Raw genomic sequence first — 21973 nt, forward strand, 5'->3', positions numbered from 1 at the left:
AGAGATCTTACTCAGAATGTTTTAGGCACTTTGTTTCCTAGGGATACCTACCTTTTTATTTTCTCTCTTAATTTTTCTTAAAAAAATCAATTTTTGTTTTCACTCACTCATATCGACTAGTTTATATATGTAGAGACAAAAATTCAAATAAAATTAATGTAATTTTTATTAAGTATTACACTGCTCAATAATTTTATATTAAGTGTGAATTTTATAAATCGAACTGTTAGATTAAAATTTTTTTACTCTTAAATTATATATACAAAATTTTATATTAATCCAAGATAATTTAATAATTTATTTTTATAAAATAAAATTGACATATAATATATGTTTCAGAATATAATAAAATATAAATATTTTGATTGTCTTTAAGTTGTTGTTTAATTTTAACAAAATCTGATATAAACATATAAAGTGATATGAAATTATAATTCAATAATTAAATTTACAAAATTATATTTAATATAAAATTATTGAACGATATAATATTTAATAAAAATTATATCGGTAACGTTTGAACCCTCCTCTCACACACATACATATATATATATATATAATAAATACAAATTTCACACACTTCTCATTTTATAAAAATTTTTATTACGAAATTCGCCAAAACTTCATTGTATTTCCCTTTAATTCTCCTCAAACATACACAATTACTTTTTCAATTTTTATATACTTCCTTCCTCTTTTCCACCCCTTCCCCTTTATTAAACTAACCCTAAGTACACCTTAGGTGATATTTTTCATAAACACGGCAATATCTCGTGTGACATGTGCTTATAAAAAGAAAGTATTATATGACACGAAACTATTTGATCAACATTACATAATTTTTAAAATTAAAGAATATAATTTACAATAAAGTTTATGAAGGATTAAAATTGTACACAGTAAAATTCCAAGATCCAAAAATAAATTAAAGCCAAAATAATTTATAAGTATAAACATAATTCATGGGTATCTCAACATTAACAAGTAAAAAATAGTAAATTATGGTGATGAAATATTATTTTAATATATATTAATATAAAGAAAAATATTTATGGATTATAAGAAAATATGAAAGATTCCGTTAAGGAGAGGGAGTTAGCATAGCATATTGATTTTGGTGATGAATTGAATTGATATGTGATTATGGTGACATGAGTGAGTGCACACGCATAGGCATAGCCATAGATTCCCCTTTTCCCAGAAACAAGAAAACCCTCTTTTTCTGTGAACCCTCTCCAACGTCAAATCCCAATTCCTCATTCCCACGCGCCATGGTTTCCCCCGAAAACACCAATTGGCTCTTCGATTACCCCTTGATCGACGATATTCCCGTCGCCGACGCTTCCTTCGCCGCCTCCGCCTTCGCCTGGCCCCTCCCACCGCCACCACCTTCCAATGTCGGGTACTCCTCTCACTCTTCCCTAATTAGGCTTTCAATTTCAACCGTCCTTTCTCTTTCTGCTGTTAGGTTTATTATTGCTTTTGGAAGCTTCAAACATGAGATTTGATATTTCTGTGTAATTTCATTCATGCTGTGATATGCCTCCCTGGCTTCGTTTATGTTTACTAACGGGTTGTTCTGTTTCTAGTGTTGAGATTGATGCTTCGCTCGGGGATTCTGATGGCTTCAGAGATCCTGCTCTGAAGAAGAGGTACATGTTTTTTTTTTTTTTTTTTTTTTTTTTTTTTTTTTTTAAATGAATAATTTAAAAGTAATGAAAGAAAAGGAACACGTAATTAACATGTGTTGTGTTGCTAACTAGCTTTTTTTTTTTTTTTTTTTTTTTCCAATTTCTGTTGTTTGGCTCGGTGGGGGAGGGGGGGGGGGGGTTACAATTTAGAGTTCAAATTATTTACTTTGCCATTTTTTTTTTTAACTTTGAAGTAACAATTTGAAGACTGAAATTAGACGGCATCGTAGTTCTTGCTAGTCACATGCTTGTGATCAATTGACTGACAGGCTCGTGAAGTAATGTAATTGAGTGAAATGGCAAATCAACAAAGTTTCTAAAATGATAATGAGAAGCACTGCTTGCATTAGTTCAGCAGAGATACTAGGATCAGCCTAGCGGTGGGGATTTAGGTTGTTTGCATGAGATTTTAAGTTACAATCCTATTGCAAGTAGTTCAGCTGTATCAATAAAGAAATTTCTGTGATAAATCGTATTGCATATTTGTTATCTTGCTTAATTGTGGCATTACATCATTTTTTTTTTCCGTTTTCTCTAGCCACTGTTTCCTCATCTTCTTTCCGTGTCTAAAGCTGATGATTGGATTCAATTCAGATGTGTATCCTTGGAGGAAGTTATACAATTTCTATAGTTTGTTCCTGTTGCAGGGGTAGGTCTGATTCATGTACTGCTTCTAGCTCTAAAGCATGTCGGGAGAAGTTGCGGAGGGATAGGCTTAATGACAAGTAAACTTTTATATCATCGCCATCTTCCCTCTGTTCATAACTGTTCTCCTTGTGGTTTTGTGAGTAAAAGTGGTTTGGGGGCATGGATCTAATGTGGTTGACATGCTTAGGTTTGTTGAATTGGGCTCCATCTTGGAGCCTGGAAGGCCTCCCAAAACAGACAAGGCTGCCATTCTGATTGACGCCGTCCGAATGGTGACACAGCTGCGGGATGAAGCCCAGAAGTTGAAAGACTCGAATACAGGTCTTCAAGAGAAGATTAAAGAGTTAAAGGTGAGGCCAAACTTTATATTCAACACTTTTCTTTTTAAGATGGAAGGACTTGTTGGGAGGTCTTTATTCCGGATCATTTCATTTCCCTAAAACCTTCTTGCCTTAACTGTAGTACATTACCGTGGCTGTGAAGAAAACATCCTGTAAACCTTATGTTATACTAACTATCGAATTCTTATCTCATGCAGTCCGAGAAGAATGAACTTCGTGATGAGAAACAGAGGCTCAAGGCAGAGAAGGAGAAGTTGGAGCTGCAGGTAAAATCAATGAATGCCCAGCCTGCTTTCTTGCCACCGCCTCCTGCAATCCCTGCTGCATTTGCTCCACAAGGCCAAGCCCCCGGCAACAAATTGGTGCCATTTATGGGTTATCCGGGTGTTGCCATGTGGCAGTTTATGCCTCCGGCCGCCGTGGATACCTCACAGGATCATGTACTCCGTCCACCAGTTGCCTAAGTTGGCATTGTACAATTATTTGGGCTTCCATTTTGACCCAAAAGTTGTATTCATTTTCCCATAGCTTCTTGCCTTTTAGTTGTATCTTATAAGTGTTCCAACTGGATTCAGTGGTGGCTTCGACTGTATTTGGTATCTGATACTATTATGAAGTAATGGCTGGTATTTGCATGTAAATGTTAATAAGCTTGTCTGGCTGTCTTTGCGGCGGCTTTGATGTTTATTACTGGTTTTCATTTAATCCAAGTTGGAACCAAATAAATAAACAAATGATTAAAGGTCAAGCACATCAACTTGTTATTTTCGTAGGTGGGTTATCCCGCAAAAACAATGCTGCTTTAGTTTTAAATAAATTTGTAGCAAACATATTTATTCTCTTAGGAAAAATAATGGAATAAATTCAGACTAGTGGGAGGTTCTCCATTTAGCAATGAATGTCAAACGAGATGTATGCGAACAAAGCAACGCGCTAAAGCAATATATTTATTTAGTGTATTGTAATTTTAACTCATTATAATTTGAAGTTAAAATTGTATTTATTTATTTACTCCACTGCGACTTCCCGTGGCATTAGGTTTATAAATTATAGCTATATTCCTCCACCACTTGTAAGACTATTGTGAGGTTGTGAACAAACGATACATGATATCTTATCCGGATAGAGCTTTGAAACAACTGTTTCATATCAGCACTACATCACCTTGCTACTCTGTAAAAACCTTGAATGGCATCTTCCCATCTCCACACAACTCATTTCCGATCTATCCAATTTTCTAGGCCATCATCATGCCTTCCTCCTCACTCCAATACTCAGATGATCACATCAATTCCATTTCCTACTCCACAATATCTATACAACCACAGCCACAGCTCCCGCATCCCCTTAAGCACCACTGTTCCCGGCAAAGCTACATCCACATCCATCCACTCCTCACTTTCTTCCCCTAACCCACCTATCTCAAAGGAGGAGGCCATACTTCAGGCCAAAACATCCCTTTCAATAACTTTAGAGAAGCCACTCAACAATCCCAAACTGATAGGCAAATTCAAGAAACTAAGGCAACCCAAGTTCCGAGTTGAAATTCCAGTCATTGATGACTCACCAGATTCTCTGTCCCAACTTGCTCTTGATTTTTTTGGGGACATACCCATCAAAAGAAAAGGTTCTTTCATTAAAATCTTAATCATGTGGCCTGATGCTAGCTTAAAAGAATCTGCCACTGTTGCCTTTCAGTCTCATTCAACTGTTGAACATATTGACATTCCTTCAGTGGCCAAAACAGACCCCAGAATCTTGAACTCTGCGGATGTGGCAATATTCTTGGCGCCACTAAGTTCCCAATTGGCACTGGTGAAAAGAGTAAGCGATGCCTTTTATCCAAAGCCGGTGGTTTTGTTTAATCCAAAATGGGCATTTGAGGAAGAGAACAACTTTGGTGATCTGAGTGGCTTTGTGGGTTCTTTTGAAGTGGTTTATTCTTTTATTGGGTTGGAGGTGAGAGGGATCTTGAGCAAGAGAAAAGGGGTGGTTTTTAAGTGTGTGAGAGATGGGGTTGTGAGTGGAGAGAGATGGAATGTTTTTGTAGAAGAAGGAGAAGAGATGAAGGTGGTTTCCTCATTCAAGGCCAGGCCAACTATTGGTGAAGTTGAGAATGTATTGTACAATCTAATGGCTATCAATTCCCCCATAACCAAGTCTGCTAGGTTCATCAAGGGATTGGTATCCAATGTGACAGGGAAAGAGTAAGTGGGGCTGAAGCATTGATCTTCACTCTTCAGCATCACTGATTCACATGCATTGTAGAGAGAACATGTTTGTGAACATGTCTCAGTGATTGTAGATGCACTGACCACTGTATGATGTAAACATGTATTAACACTCACCAATTTTGAATGAGAAATTGAGGATCCAGATTACTTTTAAGTTATTGATAATAGTGATACATTTAATGTCATTTTTTTTAACTAAAGAAATTACAATGATGACATAAGAGTTTAAATTTAAAACTTTATCATACCACCTCAACCCTCATCACTGCCTGATTAGGAATTACATGATAAGAAGCTCTTCTGTTAGCTAGATGTATTATATGTGGATTTAAATGAAATTGGATAAAATGGTCCTTTGGTCTTTCGTTTGCCCTGAATTTTTATTATATCTCATCGTACAAAAGCTTATTGTTAAAACCTTGAGCTCGCAGGTTTAATACATGGTATATGATCTACAAATACTATACTTACAATATGGATGGAAGAGAAAAAGAATCTGAGAATTTCAATTGAAGAGTTAAAAAATAAAATTTCAAAGCAAGAAAGGAGCATCAAGCCCATCATTGTTGTCTCTTTGTTGTCATTGAAGGCCTTATGCTTAGAAGAACTCTCTCATTTTCTTTTTCCCTTGAATACAAAAGCCATTTGTTCAACTCATCAACAAGGTCGCGTTTTCTCAAGATATAAGCTATGATGCCCTAATATGACAACTCTTGATGAACTTATCTGAGAAGTCAACATACTTTGTCCATAATGTCCTTAGTTGTGGAAAAGCAATTTCTAGCCATGGCTTTGCCCTGCCATTGAAATGGATGACACCAGCACTCTCAGCATCAGCAAAACTTGTATTTTCCTGATATCCCAATCCCAGCATATGCCAGAAAGGATCAATAACATGGACATGACCATGAAATGCTATCAACCCAGGAGGTAATGTCCCTAGCTGCCACAAACTCAGGTCTGATTTGATATTCTACATAAAGCAAGCCAAAATATCAATATTATATTAACTACCACTTCTGTGGAAAATAAATTTTAATGACACATCTGAGGTATATCAAAAATAGTTTGACTCTTTTTTTCTTCTTTATATAATTATTGATAGAATAGAAGAAACATATACCTGCTCAACCCAATAATGGTAAACGTTGCTTATATTGGTCTTCCTCCAAGCCTCCAAATCAAAGATGTTCATGCCATAGGCCCAGGCACATTCATTGGGGTTAAAAATTTTGGATATTAGAGGGTGGGAGAAGTTCAAATAGCTTTTCAACCTCTTCGACATCACAAACTTATCTTCTCCAGCACATGTCTCTACAGCTCCATTGACTTTTCCATTCATCTCAATGTCCCACAGAGGTGAAAGATCAGTTTGTACCACGATGTCATCATCCAGGAAGACCACCTTGTTAAGACTTGGAAACAACTGTTATGAAATAAGTATCATGGCAATAAGCATCACAGGCACACAAAAAAATGCATAGTTATTATACATAAGCCGTCAAATTAATTAAAGGTTTGCTTGCTATGCTAATTGCTATTCCTTTTACCTCTGGGAGATGTATCCGGATGTGGTTCATCACTGAATTATACTTGGGACTAAGTGCTTGTAGTTTTGCAGCAATAACATTTGGCTTCTCTGTGGTATTTGCAACAATAGCTGATGACCCCCCTCTAAACTGTGACCTCACCTTTTGATCTTTCTCCATAGCTTCCAGAACAGGCACCTTTCCCTTTGAAAGCCAATCAAAGTGGTGCAATGCCTTGACCTCAATTATAGCAGGTGACAAAGAATGCAATGAGAACCAAGCCTGCATGGGATAATAAGTCTTCCTGTCTGTAATTATATGCAGAACAACTTTCTGAGGCCTCAAACAGTTGCGAACAAGCGATTTAGCAACCACGGATGCAGCCAGAACATTGTCTGAGGCGAGGACGAAATGGAAGTAGGAATTGTCAACCAGGGCAGGGACTAGTTCTGCAGAGGGGAGCTGAAGGCGTGCCCCGGCATTGTTGCTGTGTTCATTGGCCAAACTCAAGGAAAGACAGTGAAGTTGTTTTGGTATGCTGCTTGATGCTACATGTCTATATAGATATTCTTGGATTTTGGCCATCCTGGTCCTCTGCTCCATAAGGGTTACCTGTGAAATGTTCAGCTTTATTGTTTATGGAGAGTTCGACAAGTGTAACTAAAGGTCTGTTTGGATAAACTTCTTCATAAGTACTTTTAGGAGAAGAAAAAAATAGAAAGAAAAATCGAAATAAGTTTCTCCACACACGTCTTCCTATTTTTCTCTCCTATAAGTGTTTTTGGAGAAGTTTATCCGAATAAACCCTACATGAAAATAGTTCTGATTGAAAAGAGTTGGAGAATGGTACCATTTCTCTAAGTTTAACGGCAAATGTCTTGGCATCATATCCACCTTTCTTCATTTCAGTCATGAACTCTTCTAAGGTTTGTGGAATATCAAACCTTCCCTGAAGTTCAAGTTTGCCGAGAGGCTCATCTAATGTTTGGTATATCACTTCTGGGACCTATAAAAAGCCATTTCATTTTCAGCCATTAATGAAAGATTAAGGTCAAGTTATAGCAAAATCCATTAAGATGGTGGTAAGTATAATTAGAAGAGTTCGGGAGATTACAGCTGATTCAGGCCGTCTTCCCAATATCCTTGGTCCTAGTTTTTTCCCTAGGCAACCTACAAATGTGATTTGAGAGTTAATTAAAATGTCATATATGATGATACAATAAAATATGTTTTCTGGAATTGCAATTTCTAGCTGTAAATAATCATGTATAAAAAGGTCAGGTTTTCTTGTCTTTTAATAGAAAATAAAGGCAAGAATTTATGATTTCCTAATTTTGAAGTTCATCCTTTGTCGTTGTATCTTTAAGATCATGGCACGTGAACTTGTACTGTAACATGCCTTATCTACTTTAAAATTCAAATGGATGGTCAGGTTTACCCGACAATAACTATTGATAAATCCTATTCCTCTTATTCCTCTCATAGAATACAAGAGATAAATCCAGTTCTGACACGAGGGATAATATAAAGAAACTCACATTGTATACACTGGCATCAACCATGATTTAAAAAAGAACACACAAATGTGCATCTTTTCCACTGTGTTACAATTTCTCAGAAACTTTTTAAATCAAAGGTCGGTGAAGTTATGACGATTTGTTCGAGGAGTATGAGTGCAGCCAAAGAGCTATTTAAAAATCATTAAATATAAAAAGCTTTGTAAAATAATAATAAGCTTTTAACTATGGAAATTCAAACCTTATCAACCCTTCGTGTTGCACTTCCCATAGTGCAGCTGTTTGTGATTTTACATGTGTGTGAGTGCATGTCATATAGAAAGAGGAGTAAAAAATGTGTACCTATGGTAGAGCATTTATTTTCTCCATCAATGCCATCCACTGATGCTAAAACAAACACAAACCGGAGAAGAAAAGTGAAGAACAAGAGTGAATAGAAGAGCATCCGATAAGAGACACGCCTTGATGCAACCTTCACTTTGATAAACTCCTTGAACCCTTTGCTTGGAAACACAGTGACATGCCTCAAACTTGGAGATATATGCAGCTGCATGTTGTTGTCCTAATGCAAAAGAAGAAGAAAAAATGAACAACAAATGAGGCAAGGCACAAGAACAAGGCCTTGAGTTCCTCCTCTTGAACTTGTACAATAGTCCTTATTTCATTTGACAATTCAACAGCAGAGGAGAACCGCAAGAACCCTTGTGAGGATATGATGTAAAAGGGAGGCTTTGGTGGTGCTTAAGGTTGCTATCTTTCACCTAACCTTGCTTAGCATTTGGGTCAGGCATGTCAATGGTGTTTGAGGCTTTAATATTTTATCTTTGTGAGGTGAGAACTAGGGTGGTTGTTAAGGAGAAAGAGACATTGGACTAAGAGGGAGGGTGTTGTTTGGTTCAAGTTTTGGGTACTGGCTTGGTTTTGAAGGAGGGAAGTTTGAGAAAATTAAAATATGAAATTTGTGTTTGTTTGGTGTATAGTTTATGTTTTGGCTTTGCCTCCACATGAAGCTTTTTGGTATATAGAGTTTGGAATTGGACTATGACAGAAAAGGTACATGTATATGGAAAGTGACTAATGCTCTCTCCCTCTCTCTCTCTGTGAGGTAGAGAATGTGGTTGTTGGAGTGAAAATTCAGTAAACGTTACTTCTATTTCTCTTGGAAGAATATGAAATATATGGTTGTTCAAACCCTTGTTAGGCTTTTGTTAGTAAGGGGGCTATTAGTAATTAGGAAATGATGCTTTGACCAGATTCAATGTTGTTGACTTGTATGATTTGGCATTTTGCATTAGGTGGGAGAAATTGTTACTTATCATTGTCAAGTTCATCATCACCAATTCTATATGTAGGACACACGAGGGAAATGGTATTATCATGGTCCTAAATATTAGACACAAAATCTTTCATTTCTTTCACAGATGATCAAGATCAGCCACCACTGAAAAACCTCAATGTATTTTATAAACCATAAATAAATGTTTGGATGAGAATCTTAATTTGCTTACAAACCTTGTTTTGTTCCACAGTCATACTACCAAACAAAAAAAAGACAAAATAAAAAAGGTACGAATGCATAAAAGTTAAGTAATGATATTGTGTGATTTTAGTAATCCATTTTGAACAATGTCACTAGACAATTCTTTTTTTATAACAATTTTTCATATATTTACTTTTCTTTACATCTCTTTCAATCACACTACATATTTTATATGAAGGTAGTTTAGTTCAATTGCTTGAGTGATTTGTATCTCCTTCATATTAAGTTTCATTCCTACCGATTAAAAAAACAAAAAATAAATAAAAACAATACATTTATAATATAAAGTAATTTTATATTATCATTTAATCACAAATTATTATGTATAATTTGCTTGACTTTTATAAAAATTATTTTCAAAGTTATACTAACAATAATTTTTTATTGGTTGATAATTTAATCATGCATGTATAACTATTAAACCTTAATTATATATATATATATATATATATATATATATATATATATATATATATATATATATGTATGTATAAAACTAAGAATCATGATCCACTACAACCCTCTGACTATAAAAATATAAGGACCCAAAAGTCTTGAGATGTCACCAGGATGATCAAGCCTTGATAACTCAAAAAAGTTTCAAAAAAAAGAAAAAGAAAGAGAAAAAAAAATAGAACTCCTCAATATTTTTTTTTTCTTCAGAAAACTCAATTTCATTCAACTTCATTTTTTTTTTTACAATAAGCTATCATTATTTAGTGAGTAAGTGCTAACCTAGCTAATTAATTAAACATTAAATCATCCTTAAGCCTTAACAACACATTAATAATTATTTAACCTTGCCAATCAACTTGTTTAATACATTTATTAACCCTATTACAAATGAAAAGACACTTAAAAACTCTAAATTCATCCAAATACATTAACCGGTCATTAAGATATTAGTTGAAAAAATGTATGGACAACTTATTGTCTATATCTATATTTTATAAGTGTTTACGAGGGTGTTTGAATAAACTTATAAAATATATTATGAGTAATTTATAAAAAATTGTGAACTTATTTTGATAAATTATCATGTATAATTTATTATTTAGCTTTGACAAATACTTAAATTTAAATCTTGTCACAACGTAAATAATTTTTATTTTTGTTTTTCATTTTTTATTAAAAATTAATTTTTTATTTTTTCATTTCTCTCTCCAAAATTTTTTGTTTTTTTTCTCTTTAATTTTAATTTATCTCTTCTCCCAAAATCCACACTTTCCTTTATAAAAAAAATTGTAACTTTATTTTTTTTCTCTAAAATAATTTTGTTTTTTTTAATATTTATTCAATATTTTTTAATTATTATTTTATAAAACATACATAATTAATTTTAATTTTTAAAAATTATGACTTTTAATTTTTAATCAGGGTCATATATAAATAATTGATTTTCTTATATTTTATTATTAATTTTATTTTTTATAAAAAAATAGGTGAATAGTGACTAATAGTTTTTATTATATTTTTAATATTATTGTGATGTATAATGTAATTTTTAAAAATTATTTAGTTACTTTTTTATATTTTTATTTTACTTTTAGCCAAAATTCAATTTGCAATTTTAAAATTTTAAAATAAGATAAAATCTTATAAGTATTTAAATAATGATACACTGAAACACTTTAAAATTGTATAAGTATTTGTTAGTATGTATATTCAAATATAAAATGAGTTCTTATTATATAAGAGTTTATTATATAAGATCTTAAATAAACAACACTCTTTTCAGTTTAAGATGATATCAGTTTATTTCTTTTTACTTGTCATTTTTTTTAGTAAAATTGTTTCTATTTGTCTTTTTTTCAAATTTTAAGACAACGTTAAATATTGTGTTATTAATTATAACTTCATATCTCATCTCAGTTATGTTGCACGGACACATGAGACTGTCATTCTCCGAGTCTGACACTCTTTAGGAATAGACACACCATGGACGCATCTCAAACACTTCGAGAGATCGTGTCCACATAAATTGGACATGTCTCTATCACAAACACCTACAAAATTAACATGTTTTCATCGCGAACACCTACAAAACAGACCTGTCTCTGGACACCTATAAATGAACATGTATCCATCTCGATGTACTATTCGCTATGTGGATTTCAGTTTTTTTTTAAATAAATCTCAATAAAAAATAGAAACAAAAAATCGATGATTTGATTTTTTTTTTAAAAAAAAAAGAATAAAAAGGAGAATTTGAGGTTTTTTTATACAAAAAAAATCTTGATAAAAATAGAAAAAAAGAAAGTAAAATTTGATATTTTTTTGCCTTGATTATATTTTTGATCCTTCAAGTATTGTAATTGTACAATTTTGATCCTCAAGATTTTAATTGGGTAATTTTAGTCCTTAAAGAATTGTAATTGTGCAATTTTGGTCCTTTAATTTTTAATTAAACAATTTTAGTCCCTCAAATATCATAATTGTGCAATATTAGTCCTTCAAATATCATAATTATGCAATTTTAGTCTCACTCCCATTACAAATTTAATAATTTTAATATATATATACAATATTTTAAAAAATATAATTATTTATCTATTCAAGTTAACGTATATTATAATTTTCGTTAATGTATCAAATGATATATATTTATTATTATTACTAAATAAATAAAATTTATATATTATTATTTTTATAATATTACTGATAAATTAATATCAATAATATTATTAGTTTATTTATAGATAAATTAATAACTTGATAAATATAACTTATTATATATTAATATACTTTTACAAAAATATAAGTATATTACTTAAAAATATACATATCTTATCTAATCTATACATATCTTATCTAAAATTGCACAATTATGATATTTGAGGGACTAAAATTGCACAATTATGATATTTGAGGGACTAAAATTGTTCAATTAAAAATTAAAGGATCAAAATTGCACAATTGCAATTTCTTAGGGACCAAAATTACCCTATTAAAACTTTGGGAATCAAAATTGCACAATTACAATACTTGAGGGATAAAAAATGCAATTAAATCTATTTTTTTTTACAAAAAAGAAAAAATTGATAAAAATAGAAATAATGAAAAAAATTAATTTTATCTTTTCTTACTTAACTTTCACGTAATAGAAAAGAAAAAGTTCTAATAAAAATAAAAACAATGAAGGGAGGATTCAAGATTTAAAAAAAAATTATGAATATGATGTATTTTAATAATTTTTTTGAGACTTAGTAGGTTATTATTGTATTAATATATAATATTTTTTTCATGTTATTTATATTTTATATATATATATATATATATATATATATATATATATATATATATATATATATATATATATATATATATATATACCGTGTTCATGTGTTTTATGTTTTTTTTAATTTTGTCGTATCTTCGTATCCGTCTCTGTATCATGTCTGTGTGTCCAAATTCATACTGCATGGCATCTAATATTTAATTAATTTATACATGAAAATTAATATATATTTATTATGAAGCATGGTATAATAAAAGATATTAAAATTATTCTAGAAAAGAATAAAACACTTATTATGTTTCTTGATTTGTGTAAAAATAATAGAGATTTAGGTAATATAATTAAACATAATTATAATTAGTCCATGTATAGTTGATGGCCTAAACTCCTTAATTTGAATGGTTTTGTCCCAAAACTCCTACAGTTCCATCTTCAGTTAATCTGAAAAACTTATAATAGGTCTGTTTGAAATTTGCAAAGGATCCCTTAAGTTTCTTCAATGTGTTTGTTGCAACCCCTCATTCACATCACCTCTCTCATCTCCATTCCCATACCCTTCTAGCTGCATTTGTTTTATTCATTTTTTTGTCATAGCATATATATAAAAATAAATAAAGTTAAGATTTTTTTAAATAATTTTTTATAATATAATTTAATTGTTTTAGTGGTTACATAATATAAATTATAACAATAATTAAATAATAAAAATAATTCAATTCTTAAAATATATTTTAAAGCTATTTTTATCTATTAATTTTTATATATTATTTAAGTGAAAATATAATTAACAACTTTATTTATAACTTATTTTAAAACTATATAAGATAATTAAAATTGTAAAAAAAATGTAACGAATATATCCAAATCCGATAAAATTCAACATAAATGAGAATGAATTTAAACAATATAAGCTTGTCCTTTTAAAACACAAACTTGAACCCCTCCCCCATCTTTTGTTAAAATGGAAAGAGCATAATTTGCCTAGAGTTGAAAAAGGGTAAAACATTTGTAGATAAAGATGATTTACCATGAAATGAAAGAGATGATAGTGGCTTTGTAGATAATTAAAAATAATATATACTTAACGGCAATGATTTGAGTGAATTTAAGGGTAAATATAAGTCGACCCCACACGAAAGAAAAATACCTCTTAACATGAGCTGATTTGCGTAAAAATCAGAAAATGACAGAATATGTCATTTAATCATCACTTATTTTTCATTCTTATTCACTAACAACACTTGACATATTTGATTATGTATGTAACTGATCGAATATGTTAATCAATTAAATATTATTTATTTATTTTTAAATAGATAATTAAAAAATAATAATTATAATAATTAAATAAGTAAAAAATGAATAATTTATATTTATATAAATATTTAACTATAACATACAATTCTAAAATAATAATTTCTCTCTATTTCCCACATAATTTCACTCTATAAATCAACTATAAATTTTGCTCTATTTTCTACCTATTTCTTATCAAACAAATTCTTGTTCATTATCTTTAATTCTTTTCTCTTTCTCAAGCAAATCATAATGGAATGCTTGGAGATGAATCGAAAGGAATGAAAAAAAATATATGAGAATCGATTTGATAGGAAATAGGTATGAAGTATAGTAAAAGTTATATTTGTTTGATAGAGTGAAATTATGAGAAATAAAGAGATGTTGGTATTTTAAAATTATATTTTTATATAAAGGTATATTTTTATGTAAAAATAAATAATCTACAATTAGTATTTTAGCCCTTCCATTATTTTGAAGTGAGATTATATATATATATATATATATATATATATATATATATATATATATATATATATATATATATATATATATATATTTATGTTAGAGCATCTCCAATGCTAGGTTATTATCTGGTTCTTAAGTTTAAGCTCTCATTGCTTATAAGAAACTTACATTGGAGCTTGCTGACATGGCATGTCAAATTGCTAAATTTTAAGTACCGTTGCTTATATAAGAGACGGTTGCTTAAGAATAAAAAAATAATTAATATTTTCTTCCTTTACTGATGCTAACAATTATAATAATTAAATTTTTTAAAATTTATTAAAAATGAAGTATGAGTGATTAAAAAGTGGAGGTGTTTATAAGCAACTTGCATTGGAGTAAAAATTATAAAAATGTAATATAAGTTGCTTATGAATAACATGGTAGTGTGTGATCCATTTAAAGTGGATGCGAGTTGCTTATAAACAACTCTTATTGTAGATGCTCTAAATAGTAATATAATCAATTATGCTGGTTGACATAACTGATTATGCTACACATTTTTTTTCCCATTCTTGAGCATAATATATTACATTGATAACATATTTCAATATAGACACTCATGATACCTTATCTTGGTATGTTAGAATTAATCCGTTATATTTTACTTAATATTTCATTATCTTGGTGGCATGTTAAAATATGGTAACTATTGCTACATGCCCGAGATTATGTTTGTCATTTTATGATAATCTCCCTTTCGAGAGGGTAATTTTTGCTACCTATGGAACCCATATAAAATTTCACACAATTCCTCATAAATCACTTCTATCAAGTAAGGATGATTTTATTAAATCCCTTCTAATCCACTCCCCTTCTGTCAAATCCCTCTTAAATCATGTTCCCCAAATTAATGTGTAAAGACTATTAATAAAATTCTAAAAATTAAGAAAAATATAATTATTTTATTTTAATAACCAAATTAATAGACCATTATAATTTTAATATTAAATTAATTGATAATTGATAATTTGTAATTTTAGAATCTATTTTATTATTTTATTTATTTTAAGGACTAATTTAATCGTCTTTTATAATTGTAAGGATTAAATTAATTAATAATGCATAATTTTAAGGATAATTTACCATCTCGTTAATTTTAATGATTAATTTAATTGATCATAATAATTTTAGAAACTAAATCGGTAATTTAAAAACCCTATGTACTAGATTATATGAAAAACCAAAGTAATTTAATTAGGTGAATTGAGGTGCTAAAACTAATTGGATTGACCCACATGGCATTGAAACGTAAGGAAAAGGTTGGTGTTGTTTTTGAAGTCAAGAAAGGGAAGCCCATGAAGTTAGGCTTTGAGAGTAAAAGTCATGTTGTCTTGTCCAATTCAACAAACTAATTTGAGGTTGCAATTCCTATGTTGTTTTCATATAACATTACACATGGCAATTTAATTATAAGACATAATTATACCTTGAAATTTTGAAAAAACATCCATGACTACCTATTTTGCTCAGTCAAATTTTGAAACTCAATAGCATCATTATAGCTTGGCATAGTTGATTTGGCACATTTGACTCCATGGATACTAATTAGCTGATCAATGCAACTAGCTTGCCAAAATTGGAATATACATATGAAAAATTATTCATAGAAACTTCAGTGACTAATTGAAAGAAAGTAAAACAAGAGATAAAAGTATAATTATAATAGATAATACTTTTTTATTTCTATTTTTATTATTATTATAAAATATTTATTGATTTTTTCAATGAGTAACACATTTAATAGTATTTTCCTAATCATTGTTTTCTTATTCCACAAACTTAATAACTTATTCTTAGAATTACGAGTTTAGTCTAATTCAATTTTATATAATCAATTTGCAATTTTTTCCTCCAACCAAAGTGTTTTTAGAAAGAATAAAAATAACTTTTTAATCTTTTTAAATTTTTCTTAACCAAAGTCTCCTTTCTCGTTCACAAAGTAGTTCTAGCATAGGATGGTATACTTGCAGTCACACTTTGATGTTCAAGTCAATCATAATAGTATTATTCATGTGTATTAGGTTTAATTCTTGATACGTATTACCACTTTCTTATAAGTATATTATTGATAATATAATAATTTCCTTGATATCTTTAAAAGTTTATCTTAATAAGTTTTTCAAATGTCGTTTGCTTTACACCATAGTTTTAAAAACCGGACCGGTCATCGAACCGGTTAAGGTACTGGGTCAGTGGGTCAAAGGTTGAACCGGTGGGTCACTAGTTGAACCGCATACTCGATTTTTATTAAAAAATTTATATTAAATATATTTTATACTTATAAATTTTAATAAATTCATATCTTATTTTAAATTTCAATTTTTCTATCTTATTTAAAATTATTTTTATTTTTATTTTGTAAAAAAATACATAAAAAAATTACATGTTAAACGGTATATTAATACAAATTAAAAATATAAATAATATATACATATATAATATGCTTGCAATTAATATCACAAAATAATATATGTAATATTTACATAGATATTTCATTATTAAATATATAATTTAAAATTAATAATATACTATAAAAGTTATTTAAGTTGTATATATTGCAAACAAATATATTAGAACAAGTAGTCATTGTTATATTTAATAAGACTTCTTGCTTTTTCATTAAGAGATTCAATTTTCATTATTATTTTTGTGATTTATGGTCCCTTAAAAAAATAAAAAATAAAAAATGGTTGAACCGGTTTGACCCACCGGTTCACCGGTTGAACCGGAAAATTAACCGGTTCAATCCGATTTGAAACGGGTCGACTGTATAACCGATCTAACTTCAAATTCGAACCGGCTGGACCACCGGTTCCCGGTCCGACCGGTCGGGTCGGTCCGGGTTTTAAAACACTGCTTTACACTATCCCACAATCAAATACTTCTTCTTTAATAAGATTATTATGATTCTGCCTAGTTTAAAGGATATTGGGCTACTTGCGATCTTCAATTTGCTATTAATTAAATATAGTATACATTTTTTTAATATATAAAATTTATTTTGAACTTATAGTGAATAAATTAATTATGACATCAAATTATTTTTTAATTTAAATAGTTGGATAGTTAAGAAAAACAAGTATATACATTATAAAGATAAAATAAAATTATTTGATTTTAAGAAAGAAAAGAAAGTGCTGAGAATGCTTAACTGAGAGAATGGGTAGAGTGAAATTTTTACTTTCCAAAAGATTCTAATTTATAATATAAAAGAAAATATGAATGAGAAAATAATAACTAACGTAAGAATTTTAAATGAAATATAAATATAAAAAAATTGCTTAAAAAATGAGAAATAGAAAAAATAGAGATAATGCACTAGAACTAGAAGACGTGATTATACAAGATGTGTAACAAACCTTATCCTGTATCATTATTGTACGTGAATGCTGATTGATTAATCACTATTTCAACTTCGAAGTTGACAAATGATAATTAAGTATGGATTACCTCTAATATAAATATTACAATATGAAAATGAAATCAAATTTACGAATGATAAATTAGCTAAATATCTTTGGAATACTATGATAAATATTTTTCATTACAACAAAATTATCATATAATAACACACGTTCTATAGTGACAATACTTGTTATTAAAAAATATTTTTACCTACACACTAAATATAATATATGTTGATATAATATATATTAAAAGATGTTCATATAAATTATAATGACACACAAAATATGTTATTAAATTACATTCAAAATTAACACTTAAATTATGTGTAATTATATGTTAAATAAATACATACTTATATATACTATATCTATAAATGACACTTTTTCTATGTTATTTTAAGTAATATTTTTTGTAGTGTTTGTATCTATTATTCGCTCTCTCACGTTCTAACTGAATTTGTAGATTTATAAGTTTAGCTTTTTTTTAAAGGCGAAGTTAAGTAAAATGTAACATTGAACAATTGATGTCTAAAAATGATTTTGTTTTCCATATGCTTGTGGTTTGAATCATAAATAAAACTTGCATTAATTCTAAGATTCATACAGTTAACCACTGCAGGTATGGTTCTTGGTAGAATAAACAATACTTTTGAAACATTCATAAAGGCCCTTTGGCCCATATTATTATTGCTCACCTAATAAGACTTCACTAGACATATCATAAATGGCCATCTTTTTATTTGGGCTAAACGACCATTGTGGGGTACTATTAGAAATTTATTACCAAAATGGGGCTGTTTTGAAACATTTTACACCTTTGGGGTTATTGGGTGTCGCTATGGCCCATAGCGACACCCATGACACGTGGCATTTTTTGGTCTAAATATGAGCCATGAACGCCATATTGATAGAGTCGCTGTAGCTGGTGGAGACCTTCAAAGAGTCGCTATAGCCTATAGCGACTCAAATCGGCTAAAAACGAAAAAAAAAATAATTAAAAAACGAAAAAAAAAAATTATTTGGGGCGCTATGGCCCATAGCTCCACTCAGGCGCTATGGGCCACAGCGCCTGTGTTAAAAATATATCTAATATTTTTAAAATATATCTTATATTTTTAAAATTTAATTTTTTTTTACAAATTTATAAAAAAATAACCGGTAAAAGGGAAAAAAAGATTGAAATAAGAAAAAATGTTAATTTTAAAAAATAAGTAATAAAATGTAAAAAATAATTTAAAAAAAATAAATAAATTATTTGGGGCGCTATGGCCCATAGCTCCACTCAGGCGCTATGGGCCACAGCGCCTGTATTAAAAATATAAAAATTTTAAAATAAATTATAAAAAAATTTGTGATAAAAGGAAAAATAAGAAATGAAATTTAAAAAAAAATGTTAAAACTTAAGTAAGAAAAAATTAAACACTGGGCCGTTTTCGTGACTGAGAGAAGTTTGAAATTATATGTAAAAGTTCTTTTTAAATATAAAATTTTAAAAATAAATTATAAAAAAATTTCTAATAAAAGGCAAAATAATAATTGAAATTTTAAAAAAATAAATTTTAAAACTTAACTAATATAATGTGAGAAATAATTAAAAACGAAAAAATATATATATAAATTTGAGGCGCTATGACCCAGAGCGTCACCACACAGAGGCTGACACATGTCCACAGCTAATTTGAGGCGTTGCAACTCATAGCGCCTCATTAATTGACCGCCTGCGTGACCACACAGAGGCTGACACGTGTCCACAGCTAATTTGAGGCGTTGCAACTCATAGCGCCTCATTAATTGACCGCCTGCGTGACCACACAGAGGCTGACACGTGTCCACAGCTAATTTGAGGCGTTGCAACTCATAGCGCCTCATTAATTGATCGCCTGCGTGACCACACAGAGGCTGACACGTGTCCACAGCTAATTTGAGGCGTTGCAACTCATAGCGCCTCATTAATTGACCGCCTGCGTGACCACACAGAGGCTGACACGTGTTAATTAAAAAAAAAATTGATTTATATTTGAAATACGTTTAATTTATTTCTGCTTAAATATTGAATTTATTTATTTTAATTCTTTTTTAATTTTATTTAATTAAAAAAAATAAGTTTATTTAAATTTTGAATTTATTTAATTTAATTCTGTTAAGAAAATAATGTAAAAATAATTGAAAAACGAAAAAAAAAAAAAAAAAAATGGGGCGCTGTGAGCCACAGCGCCACTCAGGCGTACTGGGCCACAGCGCCTGTTAAGAAAATAATGTAAAAAATAATTGAAAAATGAAAAAAAAAAAAAAAAAAAAAAATGGGGCGCTGTGAGCCACAGCGTCACTTAGGCGTACTGGGCAAGCCTATAGCGACACTAGTCCAACCCAATCAAGCCTAAAAAAAAAAAAAACCCACGTGTCATGGGTGTCGCTATGGCCCATAGCGACACCCAATAAAAGAGCCCCAAAGGTGTAAATTGTTTCAAAACAGCATTATTTTGGCTAAACGACTATTGTGGTGCAGTTTTACAAACTATATACTAAAATAGGGTTGTTTTGAAACATATTACACCTTTGGGGCTGTTTTCTTGGGTGCCGCTATGGCCCATAGCGACACCCATGACACGTAGCAATTTTTTTTTTGGTGTAGGGTGGGCTGGAATGAGCCACATCAGTGTCGCTATAGGCTGAGCCAACACAGTTGATGGACTAACAAAAATGATGTAGCCCATAGCGACACCCTCTAAGAAAAAAAAGAAAAAAACGAAAATAATAAAAATTTAAAATAAAAATAATAAACTGAGTTATTTATTATATATTTATAAAAATAAAATTAAGTTTTTTAAAAATTTAATTTTAAAATAAATTTTTATGTAATTTTTAAGAGAGACGCTATGGCCCATAGCGACACTGTGTCGCTATGGGCCATAGCGCCTTACATTTTCAGTATTTATATATAATTTGTTTAATATAATATAATTAAAATTTAAAATAAACTGGGCCACAAAAACGTAATTAAACGTAATATATATTTTTTCCTTTAAAAAAAGTAATTAAATGAAAAATGTGTAATTAAAAAAAAAAATTAAAAGCAGTGTCGCTATGGACACTGCCTGTTGTTTTTATATTTTTTTTTTCTTTTTTTGAATTTATTTATTTTATATATTTATTTCTTTTAAATATTTATATTACGAATTAAATATGTATTTAAATATTTAATAATTTCTTTATATATTAATTAAAAAATATTAAACGAAAAATGCGTAATTAAAAAAAATGAAAAAAATAAAATAAAAGTAGTGTCGCTATGGACACTTCCAGTTATTTTTATATTTTTTCTTTTTTTAAATTTATTTATTTTATATACTTATTTCTTTTAAATATTTATATTACGAATTAAATATGTATTTAAATATTTAATAATTTCTTTATATATTAATTAAAAAATATTAAACAAAAAATGCGTAATTAAAAAAAATGAAAAAAAAATAAAAGCAGTGTCACTATGAACACTGCCATTTCCTTTGCAAATAATTACATTTTTTATTTTTAATTTTTCGTTTTTATATTTTTAATTTATTTAATTTAATCCTTTTGTTTTTTTAAATATATAAACGTTATAAACAAAATAAACTAAATAATAACAATTATATTTTTCCCTTTTATCCGTACTTCTTCTTGCTTCCCATGTTTCTGTTTTTTTGTCAAACGATGTGGTTTTGAACTTGCCAGCCATATATCTATCGAATAAATGGGGATAGGTGGGGTTGGGGCATAGAATATTTTGTGGCAGTGGACAAAGGTTTTTGCTTTTGGGACACCCACGGAACAGGAACAACACTGGACTTTCTTTTCTTATTTGAATTATTTTTTTCGCTTGGCCTCTGAAGAAGGCGCTGTGGGCCACGGCGTCTGTGAGGCGCTACGAGCCCCAACGCCCCGTTTTTATATTTTTTTTTTGTTTTTATTATTTTTTTCACGTAATATTAATTAATTTTTACAATTTTATTTTTTCTTATTTCAATTCGTTTTCTTTTGCT

The 21973-nt window shown here is 29.7% G+C and overlaps 3 protein-coding genes across 3 annotated transcripts; 2 read left to right on the forward strand and 1 right to left on the reverse strand.

The window, feature by feature from the left end:
- Positions 1-1100: 1100 nt before the first annotated feature.
- On the forward strand, positions 1101-3367 carry LOC109815088 (transcription factor ILR3). The gene is made up of 5 exons (XM_020379681.3): positions 1101-1402; positions 1590-1652; positions 2339-2416; positions 2527-2689; positions 2878-3367. The coding sequence occupies exons 1-5, from the start codon at positions 1152-1154 to the stop codon at positions 3142-3144; spliced, it is 822 nt and encodes a 273-aa protein (XP_020235270.1). The 5' UTR covers positions 1101-1151; the 3' UTR covers positions 3145-3367.
- Positions 3368-3742: 375 nt separating this feature from the next.
- LOC109815086 (plant/protein (DUF1995)) lies at positions 3743-5072 on the forward strand. Its single transcript, XM_020379680.3, has one exon. It carries the CDS (start codon positions 3869-3871, stop codon positions 4889-4891), a length of 1023 nt encoding a protein of 340 aa, XP_020235269.1. The 5' UTR covers positions 3743-3868; the 3' UTR covers positions 4892-5072.
- Positions 5073-5247: 175 nt separating this feature from the next.
- Positions 5248-8965, reverse strand: LOC109815085 (putative galacturonosyltransferase 12). Its single transcript, XM_020379679.3, has 6 exons — positions 8303-8965; positions 7558-7613; positions 7294-7449; positions 6465-7055; positions 6038-6340; positions 5248-5887 (listed from the first exon to the last, which is right to left on the reverse strand). The coding sequence occupies exons 1-6, from the start codon at positions 8511-8513 to the stop codon at positions 5603-5605; spliced, it is 1602 nt and encodes a 533-aa protein (XP_020235268.1). The 5' UTR covers positions 8514-8965; the 3' UTR covers positions 5248-5602.
- Positions 8966-21973: the final 13008 nt, after the last annotated feature.

Source organism: Cajanus cajan, chromosome 10 (genome assembly GCF_000230855.2).
Source record: "Cajanus cajan strain Asha chromosome 10, NIPB_CcT2T_4, whole genome shotgun sequence".
NCBI lineage: Eukaryota > Viridiplantae > Streptophyta > Magnoliopsida > Fabales > Fabaceae > Cajanus > Cajanus cajan.